The sequence below is a fragment of the Pyrus communis genome, chromosome 12 (assembly GCF_041283825.1).
Source record: "Pyrus communis isolate YQ-2024b chromosome 12, ASM4128382v1, whole genome shotgun sequence".
NCBI lineage: Eukaryota > Viridiplantae > Streptophyta > Magnoliopsida > Rosales > Rosaceae > Pyrus > Pyrus communis.
In genome coordinates this window covers 8,550,486-8,562,786 of record NC_142576.1, presented here as the reverse complement: position 1 = coordinate 8,562,786, position 12,301 = coordinate 8,550,486, and the positions used below count along the sequence as shown (strand labels likewise).

The following is a 12,301-nucleotide window of genomic DNA, read 5'->3' as shown; positions in this document are numbered from 1 at the left end:
TAGTGTGTAAAATTTCTTCAATACGAGGAGCTCTTCTATTTCATCAATATTTCTAACATACTGGTTAAATATCAAAGGAACTTTTCTATTTCGTTAAAACTAGTGTTTTGACAATCTCTAAAGTTTCATTTTAAATTAGGTAGGGAGACTAAATTTGTAAACAAAAATATGGTAAACTAAATGACATGAAAATTGATGATTGGATTATTACTTAAGTGTCGATAAACATGCTCATTACTATTGATGACAAATAATTTAGTTTACAAATTTTGTCTATAAATTTAGTCTTCCTAGCATTTCATCATTTTCATCGAATGCAACCGATATTGATATTTGACATATGCATCGATATTTTCATAAATTTGCATACATATTTATAGTGATACCAATATTTTAAACATTGAGGATAATGAATACGGTTTCTCTTTGAATTAAAATTTGGGAGTTCGTCGTGGTTATGCCAAGCAGAGTTTTCCAGTGCCACACAATCGTCAGAGTTTTGTAATTTATTTTGGCTTATTTGACCAATGACTGGTTGAGTATCAGTATTTATAGTGATGATGTTCATGTTGCAGATGACGTAATTTCTGAGTTTTCTGAAAATGAGAAGTTAATTTGAACCCAACAGGATTCTCTCCAGATCCTTTTGATGAGGATTCTGGGGATCCGTAAATCGTGTCCGTTTATCGTATATTGTGCGGTTAATTTCTGTTAAGTACTGTTTGTGTTTAATTTTAAATAAAAATATTTAAAATAATTTCTGACCGCATGATTTACTGATCCTCGGGATCTTCACAAAGAGGATCCAGATTCAATTTGAATGTTTTTTCAGTTTGGTTTTTTTCTTTCGACTTCAGTTTGTCAGTACGATTTGGTTTTTGAAATCCACCCCAAAGACCATCTCCGACCCATGGGATAAAGCTTAAAATATAAGCTTTAAACCACCCCCAATACACACACACACACACACATACACACACACACACACACACACACACACACGTTTCATGCATTACCCAATTTTTGCTATGTGGAATTTGTGAGTCAGAGCTGAAATAAATTAGAAGCAATTAGGGTTTTTCAAACCTTAGAGTCAAAAGAAAAAAAAAATTATGAGAATTTCATGCGGCTGCGGCACGCCACTGGCACCATCGCGCTGGCCTGTAACCTAGTCGCGTCGACCACGCCACCAGGACGTCTAGACCATGGCAACAGCCCTTTGGGCTTTGCTGCGTCTAAACGAACACATCAGGCCTTCAACCTGATAGGGTTACATAGGCCTGAAGCCCCAGCCCAAACCAAGAAGGCCTGCAACTCTTTGTGGACCTGTTTTCGTGTCTTCAGCCCAACCTGCCAAAAGCCTTATGTTGTTGGGCTTTGTCTCGTGCCATAAACCCACCTGTAACAAGCCCATGTTACTCACTGGGCTTCACCACCCCTCGACCAACTTGCCAGCAGCTTCTATTGCTGGGCTTGGCTTGCCTCAACCCAAAACCCGACCCAAATTTTGGCTAGGCTTCGCAAGTTCTAACCAGCAAGCCAGCCTTTGGCTGGGCTTGCTCTCATACCCCGTTTTGGCCGTAACTAGCAGATTTTGCTACTGGCTACACGACCCAAGGCATGTAGCCCTCCTCGATGGCCAATAGCCTGCAGCCGAACTGCAAGGCATATCCTCGCGTCGTTACTAGCCCACTTTTGGCTGGACCGCATTATTTTTTGACCTAATGCTAATTTTTGGCATCCCCGCGTTATAAATCATACCTAAATAATTTTTGGGGTACTTTGGTTTATGCTAATTAATTCTAATTTAATTATCACTTGGTTTATCACCAACTGAAGCTAATATGACCTGTTTGTCATTATTTTGCTTCCACAATCAACCCTGTTTGGTCCTGATCTATTGAATTAATTAAAAGTGACATGCAGTCCATTAATCTGATAATCATTCCAAAATTATTGACCTGAATATCACATTTAGACATTAACAATCCAATCATTTATTTCTTTTCTTTGAACTGTTGACATCATTTCGTAGTCCCGAAGTGCTCACACTTGAGTTCCTAAAGCAACTTAAATCCACTACACTTAAATCAGCATATCGTATTATGTGTTCTTGTAGGAACCTCTCTTTTACGAACTAAACGTTCATAAACTAAATTGAACCTGTAGTTCCAAATTTAGTGCCTTTGAAACCTGAGGTTTTCATAAAAATAAATACACCTATGAAAACCAGACGTTTTTCATGAAAACCATGTCTTAGAACTCGAATGTTCTAACTTTGATGCTTATGGATGATTCATTCTTATAGCACCAATCACAATCTTGTTCCCTCCAAATCAATGGATTGTCAAACTGTGACATCCCACATCGCCCAGGGGAGTGATCCTTATATGTATATTCTCATCCCTACCTAGCACGAGGCCTTTTGGGAGCTCACTGGCTTCGGGTTCCGTAGGAACTCTGAAGTTAAGCGAGAAGGGGGCTAGAGCAATCTCATGATGGGTGACCCATTGGGAAGTTGCTCGTGAGTTCCCAAAAACAAAACTGTGAGGGAATGGTAAGCCCAAAGCAAACAATATCGTGCTACGGTGGTGGAGCGGGCCCGGGAAGTGATCCGCCCCGGGCCGGGATGTGACAAATTGGTATCAGAGCCAATCCCTGGCCGGAAATGTGCCGACGAAGACGTCGGGCCCCTAAGGGGGGTGGATTGTGACATCCCACATCGCCCAGGGGAATGATCCTTATATGTATATTCTCATCTCTACCTAGCACGAGGCCTTTTGGGAGCTCACTGGCTTCGGGTTCCGTAGGAACTTTGAAGTTAAGCGAGAAGGGGGCTAGAGCAATCCCATGATGGGTGACCCACTGGGAAGTTGCTCGTGAGTTCCCAAAAACAAAACCGTGAGGGAATGGTAAGCCCAAAGCGGACAATATCGTGCTACGGTGGTGGAGCGGGCCCGGGAAGTGATCCGCCCCGGGCCGGGATGTGAAACAAACCGTTACAAATTCAATTTCCCTTATTTGGACGTTTCTAATAAAAACCACTTTATGTTGGGTATAAGACGTGAATCTCCACTTGACTATCAAGAAGCTGAGAAACCATTGACACCAACAATGGCAAGGAAGAGCTAAATAAGCATCTGCCATGATCTTCATTCGAAGGCTTATGCCTGAAGCATTCCCATGGAAGTACCTCATGAACGAGGATTCCATGGCTCTTTGGCTCGCTTCTATGACTGTTTAATCATGAAAGACATTGTCTGAAGCATACCATGATTACGTCCATGAATGAATGCAATTCTGAAGTTTATAAATCCAATTGAATTTTGATTAGAGAATACTTGTCTCGTCATTCCTTGTTTCTAACTCGTTTCTGAATCAACCATGTAGAAAGTGGAAGTTTACCAAATTCTCGGATCTGATTACTACTACAAACGTGAGAGAAAGGTATAAACCCAGCTTCGGCTGGAGTCTATCGAATGGTATAGATTCAGTTCAGTTGGATTCTACTAAATGGCTCGACCCATTTCGGTCAAAGCTTACCAAATGGTGGTGTCTTACTTTAGTAGGGCTACACCAAAGGGCATGCTCTGCTTAGGCAAAGATGTACTGAACGGTATTGCTTTGCTTCGGCAGATGCCTACCAAACATACCCATTTAGTTTCGGTTGGAGCCTACCAAACCCAAGTCTGGGTCTATCTCTCTCATAATCTAATTTCAAGTTTGGTTTTACAACATATGGTATAATCAGGCCTTACCAAGGTGTGGCATCATGCACGAAGCATGATCCTTGGCACCTAAGACCTAAAACTTCAAGAATAAGGGATAATATTTCCAAACCTTAACCTTGCAGAATCTACTTCCATCTCAATGGAATAGATCATTGGTTATGCACCTGTTCGTGCCTCTACCAATTTCGTTGAGGAGTACCATTCTCGTAGTCAATATGTAATTTTGCTTCATCGAACATTGTTGGAATAGCAGAATCTTGACATGGATGGCCTTGTTGGCCGAATCCCATCAGTAAACTATTTACTTTATGAACATTTTTTCATGTTCTTGGATTCAAGTTTGGTGTTTTTTTTTTATTCCGGATAATCTTATTGATATTGTCCTCAAATACAAGTTAATTGAATCATATTTCTTGTATACATGTGACCGAATTCAATTAAACACGTGATTAGGTACGAATGTCGAAAAGTTAGTTGTCTGGAAGAATGTGATAGTACGCACACTAACTTTATACCTAAATCACATTTGTAGCAACGACTTCAGGTCTATCCAACTTGATTAAGAGCATTGGCATGCTCATCGTTGTATAAATGGTATTACATTACCATTTAAGAGACCTTATACTCTATCTGTTATGGAAGAACGTCGTTGAGTTTTTTTAAGGATATTCTAGAGAACAATGGTCATCAATGAAATCGCTGAAGAAAATAGAGTAGAATATCTTTGCACCATCTCCAAAAATGTGCCCGAAGCTTTAATTTGGGGCTAATGGGCTATCTCCCGACTGGGAACATGCCACATGTGGTCGGCCTGGAGCCTGGTGATTAAGCAATTTACTTACTTTGGCACGACCATTTGGGACACTTAGGTCGAACAATGATACTACGACATATCTTCTTACCCGAAGTAAGTTTATGCCTACAAGCACACTTTGCCAAGCCTGCTCATTAGGGAAATTGATTTTCTAATTCATCCCTTGCAAAGATACGAAACGACTCACTTTTCACAGTGGATTTAAGGGAATATATGTGGACTAATCCAACCAAAATGCAGACCATATAAATACTTATAGTTTTGGTTGATGAATTGATAAATTGGTCACATGTTTATGCACACACATTGCTGCTAAACCTCCTGGCCGATTTTAAGGGTTCACCACCCTACTTATCCCATAAAGTCTAGGAGACTGGATAATGCTGGAAAGTTTATATCGACGGTTTTCGATCAAGTATTGCATGTCTTTTGGGTTTATAATTGAACATTGAATTCCCACGTTCACCCCAAATAGCCTCGCCTAGCGATCATAAAGCGCAAGTTGCGCCGCCACAACGTACCAATATGGGTCCTCAAAGAAGGATGTGAATCTTTGTCAATTATGATTCTCCTTCACATTAGCTCTCTTAAAGCCCTTGCATGCAAGCTCATTTGTGGATTGTCACTTCAATGAGATAGTCTTCCCATCGTTAGGGGGAGATAAGAATGTCAAACGTTCCCGTAGAACGACGCGAATTTGCGTGGACGTTGCCTACTATGTCTTATCTCGATCCCCGTACTGCACAAAGTGTGATAAGTAAGTGCGATGTATTCTAGCTTTCAGAATGTTGTTCTAGACGTATTTCTCTGATCTCTACAGTGACGAGATCATATACTAGCCGAAAACATGCTTGCAATGATAAACGTACTTAATGGACTTCAAGTCAACATCCCCGAAGGGTTTGCTACCTCTGTTAGACGATTTGGTCGTCCCTATTAGGAGGCCCAGTACATCGGCGGATAGCTAATTAATTTATCTTGGCCTGGAGCACGATCGATTACTCTGTTGATAGGATTCACTTCCCTAGAAGAGGAAGACATGGCACAACAATGAATCCATACTCGATCGCTGTTTCAAATCATTTCCATCTCATGAAAATAATCCAGATTACTCTCGAGACTTGAAGTTGTTGGTCCAGTATACTAGTTTGGATGAGTTAATGGAATTGAAATGAGATTATCATCGATGATGTTTTCACTTATATGGTAGCTATTAACATAAATGAAAAGCAACAATATTAAACCGTGTTCCGTTGATTAAGTGACAATGTAGAACTGATTCCTTACCAAAGTGTGTTTTGGACCTATCGTTCCTACACTGCCCAAGGTAGCCCTGCTATGTTACAAGTAAGAAAGGAAATGTAATAAGATAAATGAAATAGTGCGATATAATGCATGTCTTACAGCGCAAAGTTTCTCTCAAACGCCCTGTGATTAATAGTAGTATTATAAAATGTGGTTAGTGTTTCTCCATAGGGATTTTGATGCAGAGATTGACATGTAAGTTCCCGAAGAATTACATGGACTGGTTCAAATAGTTCCAAAACCATGGAACACATTCTTAACTTGTTTGAGGCATTCATTTACGGATTGAAACAATCCAACGGATGTGGTATACCCGTCTAAGTGGATATTTGATCAGTCAGGAATATGAATGAATGCCCTTACATGTTAAACTATGAAGTCTTATTTTGAATTGCTAGAGTTACAGTTTATGTCGTTGACATGAATCTGACTAAGACTCTAGAAGAGCTTGAGAAAACTGCTTCACACCTAAAGTCTGAATTTGAGATGAATGATCTTGGGAAAACTCATTTATGCCTCGACTTGAAGTTGAAGCATTGTTTTGATGGTACTTTGGTCTACCAATCGAACTACACCCCAAAGGTGTTACCTTTGAGTGTACATATGATCGTCCATACATTATATGCAAATAAAACCATTGAAGAGGTTATGGAATCCGAAATTCCAAATCTGAGTTCAACTTTGCGTTTCGTTGCACTTAACTTATTGTATTAGACAGGACATCTCATTCGTTGTTGATCTATTGGTAAAGATGCAGCACCAGGCCTACACGCAACCACTGAATTGATATTAAAGACATACCTTGAAAGTGCTATGAATTTGGGCAAATCTCAACGCATCTCGAGTGGATTCGACACCCCCCCCCCCCGGGATCCTAGGAATGATGCTTGCCTTTGTTGTTATGCTGACACTAGTTACTTATCAAACTCGCACAAGGCCAAATCCCTGAATGGTTATGTCTTTACCGTTAGGGATATCGCAATATCTTGGAGCTCCATGATATGACCTTAGTTGTGAGATCTTTGAATCGTTCGAAGACTTCTCACTTCATTAGGCCATAAGTGAGACATGGTTAGAAGTTCTTGTTGAGCATATTTGAAGTACTTGTTGTGTTTTCATCCATCATTGAGTCCCAATGACGATCCATGAAGACTATCAACACCAAGACATGATACATCAACGAAGTCAACACCAAGACATATTGCGTTTACATCTACATCAGCAAAGCATTAGGAGATTGAAGTCATGCAAGCTGATCCCAGACAACTTTACCGACCTTTATACGACGTCACTACAGAAGTCAACCTTCCAGAAGCTTGTCCGAGGAATTGGTATACCTAACTATTCGTATGCAATACTTGTAGTTCTCATTTGGAATTTTTGTCAAACTCAGGGGGAGTATTCAGAAGTATACTCACTTGATCTTAATATACTTTTTTTTCCCTATGATTAGGAGCATTTTTCCTACTGGGTTTTTGCTACCCAACTAGGTTTTGACAAGGCACCCATCTTGGGCTAATCATACCTTTGTGAGCTATTCTACTTGCATCCAGAAGGCGTTTAGTTTTGACTTAATGCAAATTCTCACTCTTCTCTTTATTCTATGGGTTTTTCTCTCACCTTGGGTTTTACCATAGTGAGGTTTTGTGAGTTTTACTTTTTATACATTTTTCCATTGACTTGAGACTCGCATTCGCTCATTGTGTTGACGACTTCATTAGCTGTACTTGCTTCATCGCTGAAGACTTGATGCGCTATTTAGTTGAGTATTTACACACTCAAGGGGGAGTATTGCAGTCTTATTAGATTAGGAATGTGATTGTGTAAATCCTAGTATATCCAGGGATATCTTTGAATATTTCTTTTAGTAGTTAATATCCTATTAGAGTTGTAATCCTATTAGGATAAAGAATTAACATTCTCTACTACTATAAATAAAGGCACAATAGGGTGGAATAGAATACACTTCACAATTACATATCTCTCTTCTCTCTCTCTATGTGTTGTACCCTCTCTCACTATGACCTCCATAATTATTCAGTAAATTATGCATATGACCTTCATAATTATTCAATAAATTATGTCTACAGTAGTCAATATTTCATTAGAGAAAATAGAAGAATCGAGTGAGAATGGCGATGAAGGGAGCGTGGGCAGAAAGTGAGGGACTGATGAGTAATTTAATAATAGTAAAAATAGTAATATAATATTCCCATGCAAAAATAAAGCAAGGGAGTGGGGAAGGGAACAGAACGGACCGGGGTAAAAGGGTTCAGTCGGTCGGACACTCGGACTGAGGCCACTCCACCAAATCACAAGAACCACTTTTTCTTTTTAACCCCCTAACTTCTTTTTCCATAATTTAATCATGCATTATTTCATATTTCAGTCATACAAAAATTAGTTCGTTGTAGTCTTTTTATTTCTCTGAACGAACAATAGAATATTTCCTTTTAATTGAGGAGATGGAATTAGAACTTAATTAGGTATGCAGAGTAGAGCAATCTTTTCTAATTAACTAGTTGAATTTGATTTTACGTCATGCGATAATTGGATATAAAAAGTAGGCATACTTGTTAATATAATATCACTAAAACCTAAACAATAATAGAGTTCACCTGCATTATAAAGATGGTGTCGATAAGTGTTTCAAATAATTTTGTGGTAAACTATCAATATGAGAGTTGCCCATGTAGAGGATCTGCACCATATTAAACCAACACGTACATACATAATAGTTTATTAACAACACCATCAACTTTTTCCATGCAGGATGAGAGCCACTCATCACGTTTCCCCAGCACAGCACCCACAGTGAGAGAGAGAGAGAGAGAGAGAGAGAGAGAGAGAGAGAGAAGCTTATGAGAGAGGGGGAGAGAGAGAGAGGGAGAGAGAGGGAGAGAGAGAGAGAGAGAGAGGGAGGGAGAGGGAGAGAACCTTATAGATTAAGAAACTTATAGAGGGAGAAAACATCCTTCCCAAAACCCTAAAAAGCGATAAAACAAAAAGATTAGTCTTAGCCTAGTGGGAGTGAGAAGGAACAATGTACAACCAAAAGAAAACAACAACAAGAAGAATTATTAGTATATAAATACACAAAAGGCCCCTCCTTTATTTTGTTCCTCATCACTCCCACCCTCCCCTTCTTTCTTTCTTGCTTTCTCTTTTTCTCTCTGTGACTCTCTCTCTCTCTCTCTCTAGCTTCTTTCTCTTTGTTGTTGATGTGATTCTCTCCACTATTATCTCCAAAAACCCATCAACCTTTTACAAAAGAAAGAAAGAATTAAAGGCCACCACAAGAGAGAATCATGGTTTTCTCTTCCATTCCAGCTTATCTTGATCCGGCCAATTGGCAGCAGGTAACCTCTCTCTCTACCCTCTTCTTCAACTTGGTTTTTCTCAGGGAATTTCTTTCCCCCACAAAAGTGAGAAAACAAAAAATTCAAAAGCTAAATATTCTTATTGTTTTATTTCATGATCTTCATGCATATACCAGATATTTGATTTTTGCCTTTTAATTTGATTTTTCTCTCCTTTCATTTGCAGCAACCAAATCATCACCACCACTTAACAGGAAGCAACACCAATAACATTAGCAACAACAACATCAACAACAACAGCTCTCACTTCCTTCCGCCTCCTCCTCCGCCGCTGCCTTCAAACCCTCATGACGGCTGTGGGGTAGGTGGTGCGGGCTCGATCAGGCCAGGCTCTATGGCAGATCGAGCTCGCATGGCCAACATCCCCCTCCCAGAGCAAGCACTAAAATGTCCGCGGTGCGAATCCACAAACACTAAGTTCTGCTACTTCAACAACTACAGCCTCACACAGCCCCGCCACTTCTGCAAGACTTGTAGAAGGTACTGGACGCGAGGCGGGGCCCTGCGTAATGTTCCAGTTGGCGGCGGCTGCAGGAGAAACAAAAGGAGCAAAGGAACCAGTAGCAGCGCCTCCAAGTCCCCAGCCAGCAGCTCGGACCGGCCAACCGGTTCGGCCGGTTCGTCGGGCCACTCAAATTTAGGGTTAAACAACAGTAGCACGGCCGGCTCGGCGGATAATAATAACATGAGGATGAGCCCGCAAATCCCACCTCTGCGTTTCATGTCGCCTTTCGCCACCGACATGGCCTTAAATTTCGGCATGATGAACAATAATAATAGCAGTAATTATGGAGTTGGAGACTTGAATGGTTTTCATCAGATGGGGAGTGGTCTAGGAGCTAGCGGTGGATCGCTCTTTAATTTCCAGCAGCAGACGCCGTCATTTCCGTTCATGGCCGGGTTGGATCCTACGCCGGCGGGGCTTATGTTCGAGACCAGCGGAGTTGAGGTACCGGGGTATAATCAGGTGCGGCCGAGAGCACCGTCTGCTGGGATGAGTATATCTCAAATGGCTTCGGTGAAGATGGAATTAGAAAGTCAGCAACAACAACAACAACAGCAACAGAATCAGGAGTTGAACTTGTCGAGGCAGTTGTTGGGGATGAATAATAATTCAGGAAATGATCAGTTCTGGAGTAATGGCGGCGGCCGCGGTAGTGGTGGTTCTAGTACTACTACTGCATGGACTGATCTTTTGGGGTTTAACTCTACTTCCACTACTAGCAATAATATTAACAATCCCCTATAAAATTCAGTTCCAGTTTGTACTTTGGTGATTAGATCGAATACTTCGCTGCGAAGCTAGCTTTGAGTTTTACTTAATTTTATAGAAAATTAACTCAGAAGACATCAAGACTCAAGAGCTCCCTTCTTATCATTTGATGAAGAAATGTGAGGAAATTAAGGATGATGAGCTTTGTTCTTCGTGCTGATAATGGTAGGTTTTTGTTTTATGTTCTTTTTTACTTTTTTCTGTCCTGCTTCATCTGTGAGCTTAGGGACTTTTATCTTTTGGGTTTGGTTTTAGGAAGGCATTATATATATGATGTATGAACTATCTAGCATGCTTGCAACACAAGTACTGATTAATTAGTGATGAGTGTATAAGTACTTCATGGAGTTTTGAATGAAAATCGAACGTGTTGTAGTTTAATCAGTTAACAAAAGAGTACTGTCTGCGCTGAACGTCAGTTCTTTCTTCTGCTGAAATTGAACTTCTCTATATAGCAACTATTGCATATGGTTATGATAATGAGAAGATGTGTAGCTTAATTCAGTCGTTGAACTTTGTGTGAGGATGGGAAGTGTTGTTCTCGGAGAGTTAAGAGGTCTTGCATGTGCTTATAAAAAATAAGACTTCTCCTACTGCTGTTATTAATCTCTATGGGGATATTATGTATATAATTATGATAATATTGTAAGAGATGATCCTTTTAACACCATTGTTAAAAGCTTAATTTGACGTTTGAAATTTTAAAATAAACTATCCTGTGTTGAGAAATCTGAGTAAAGGCCAACTTCAACTTGTTGAAATATGAAATTTTCGTGAACGAATATGTTAAGGTCAAGTGTCAATTACTTGATTGCTGATCAAGATTCAAGAGTAGTGTTAAATGGAGGCTCTCTTTTCTTGACTTTAATTGATACCATTCCCCCATTTAATACTGGGAAAGTTCACCTGTTATGATTTAGCTTGCGATAACGTTTTATAATATTGACATATTTTGTAATAAAGTAAAAAATTCCACCATTGTTAATCACTAGAAGGACTAAGCTTCCAGTCTAAGGAAGAGAAGCTTATCACTTTATATATAAGCTAATTCTGGTCAGCTAGACGTTCACCGTTTTAATTGTATATGGTCGTCGTCGTCGGTATTATATATAAGGTGGGCCAAAACAAGATGTATTCCAACTCGATTTCTTCAGATGGCCTCTTCTTTCATTCATCTTTGTCGTCCTTTTTCAAGAATATACTAATCGCCTAATCCCATTTCACAACCAACATCAATGATGGATCCAAGAATTTTTCTTTGGAGGAGTGAGGTATAAAATGGTGTTTGTAATGGGGGAGGAGGACTGCCGCGTGTTAAGTGGCTAGATCAGAATGACATTGTTTTGGCCAGGGTTAAGCCCTTGCACCAAATGATGTTGTTTTGGTCTAGCCACTTAAAACCAAGGTTCTAAAAATTGCTAGGCGCTAGTCGGGCGGCGGGTAAGGGCCTAGTGCCTAGGCGGCCTACGCAGGTTTATGTAAATTTATTATATATTTTGTAAATAAGTGCTTATTTACACCTAAAAAAACCTACACTTGTATGGATAATAAAAGAATGATAAAATGCAAAAATAGAAGTAGAAAAATACACAAATTATATACATCCAAAAGGTTCAATATTTAAAAAACAGTAAGCATATCATCATAATGAGGAGGATTTGGATGATAGACTAAATTCTTCTTGTTCATGAATCATGATCCTTGCATTGGATTGGACATAGACTAAATTATTTAACCTTGTTGTATCTAGTTTATTTCTTTTCTTTGTATGTATCTCCTCAAAAGTGCTCCAATTCGT

General features: G+C 39.7%; 1 protein-coding gene across 2 annotated transcripts; it reads left to right on the top strand.

Annotated features, from left to right (window-relative positions):
• Positions 1–8,973: 8,973 nt before the first annotated feature.
• LOC137746065 (dof zinc finger protein DOF3.6-like) lies at positions 8,974–10,884 on the top strand. Of its 2 annotated transcripts, none has more exons than XM_068486122.2 (2): positions 8,974–9,209; positions 9,397–10,884. In XM_068486122.2, the coding sequence occupies exons 1-2, from the start codon at positions 9,159–9,161 to the stop codon at positions 10,477–10,479; spliced, it is 1,134 nt and encodes a 377-aa protein (XP_068342223.2). In that variant the 5' UTR covers positions 8,974–9,158; the 3' UTR covers positions 10,480–10,884. The 2 variants fall into 2 exon arrangements, with proteins under 2 accessions (XP_068342223.2, XP_068342224.2); XM_068486123.2 differs by having other exon boundaries at positions 9,206–9,275.
• The last annotated feature ends 1,417 nt before the right edge of the window (positions 10,885–12,301 follow it).

Bases quoted from the DNA above. Each gene is read 5' to 3' on its own strand.
- LOC137746065 (XM_068486122.2), top strand. From the start codon at position 9,159: ATGGTTTTCTCTTCCATTCCAGCTTATCTTGATCCGGCCAATTGGCAG. The intron at 9,210-9,396 runs GTAACCTCTCTC...TTTCATTTGCAG, and splicing joins ATCCGGCCAATTGGCAGCAG to CAACCAAATCATCACCACCA.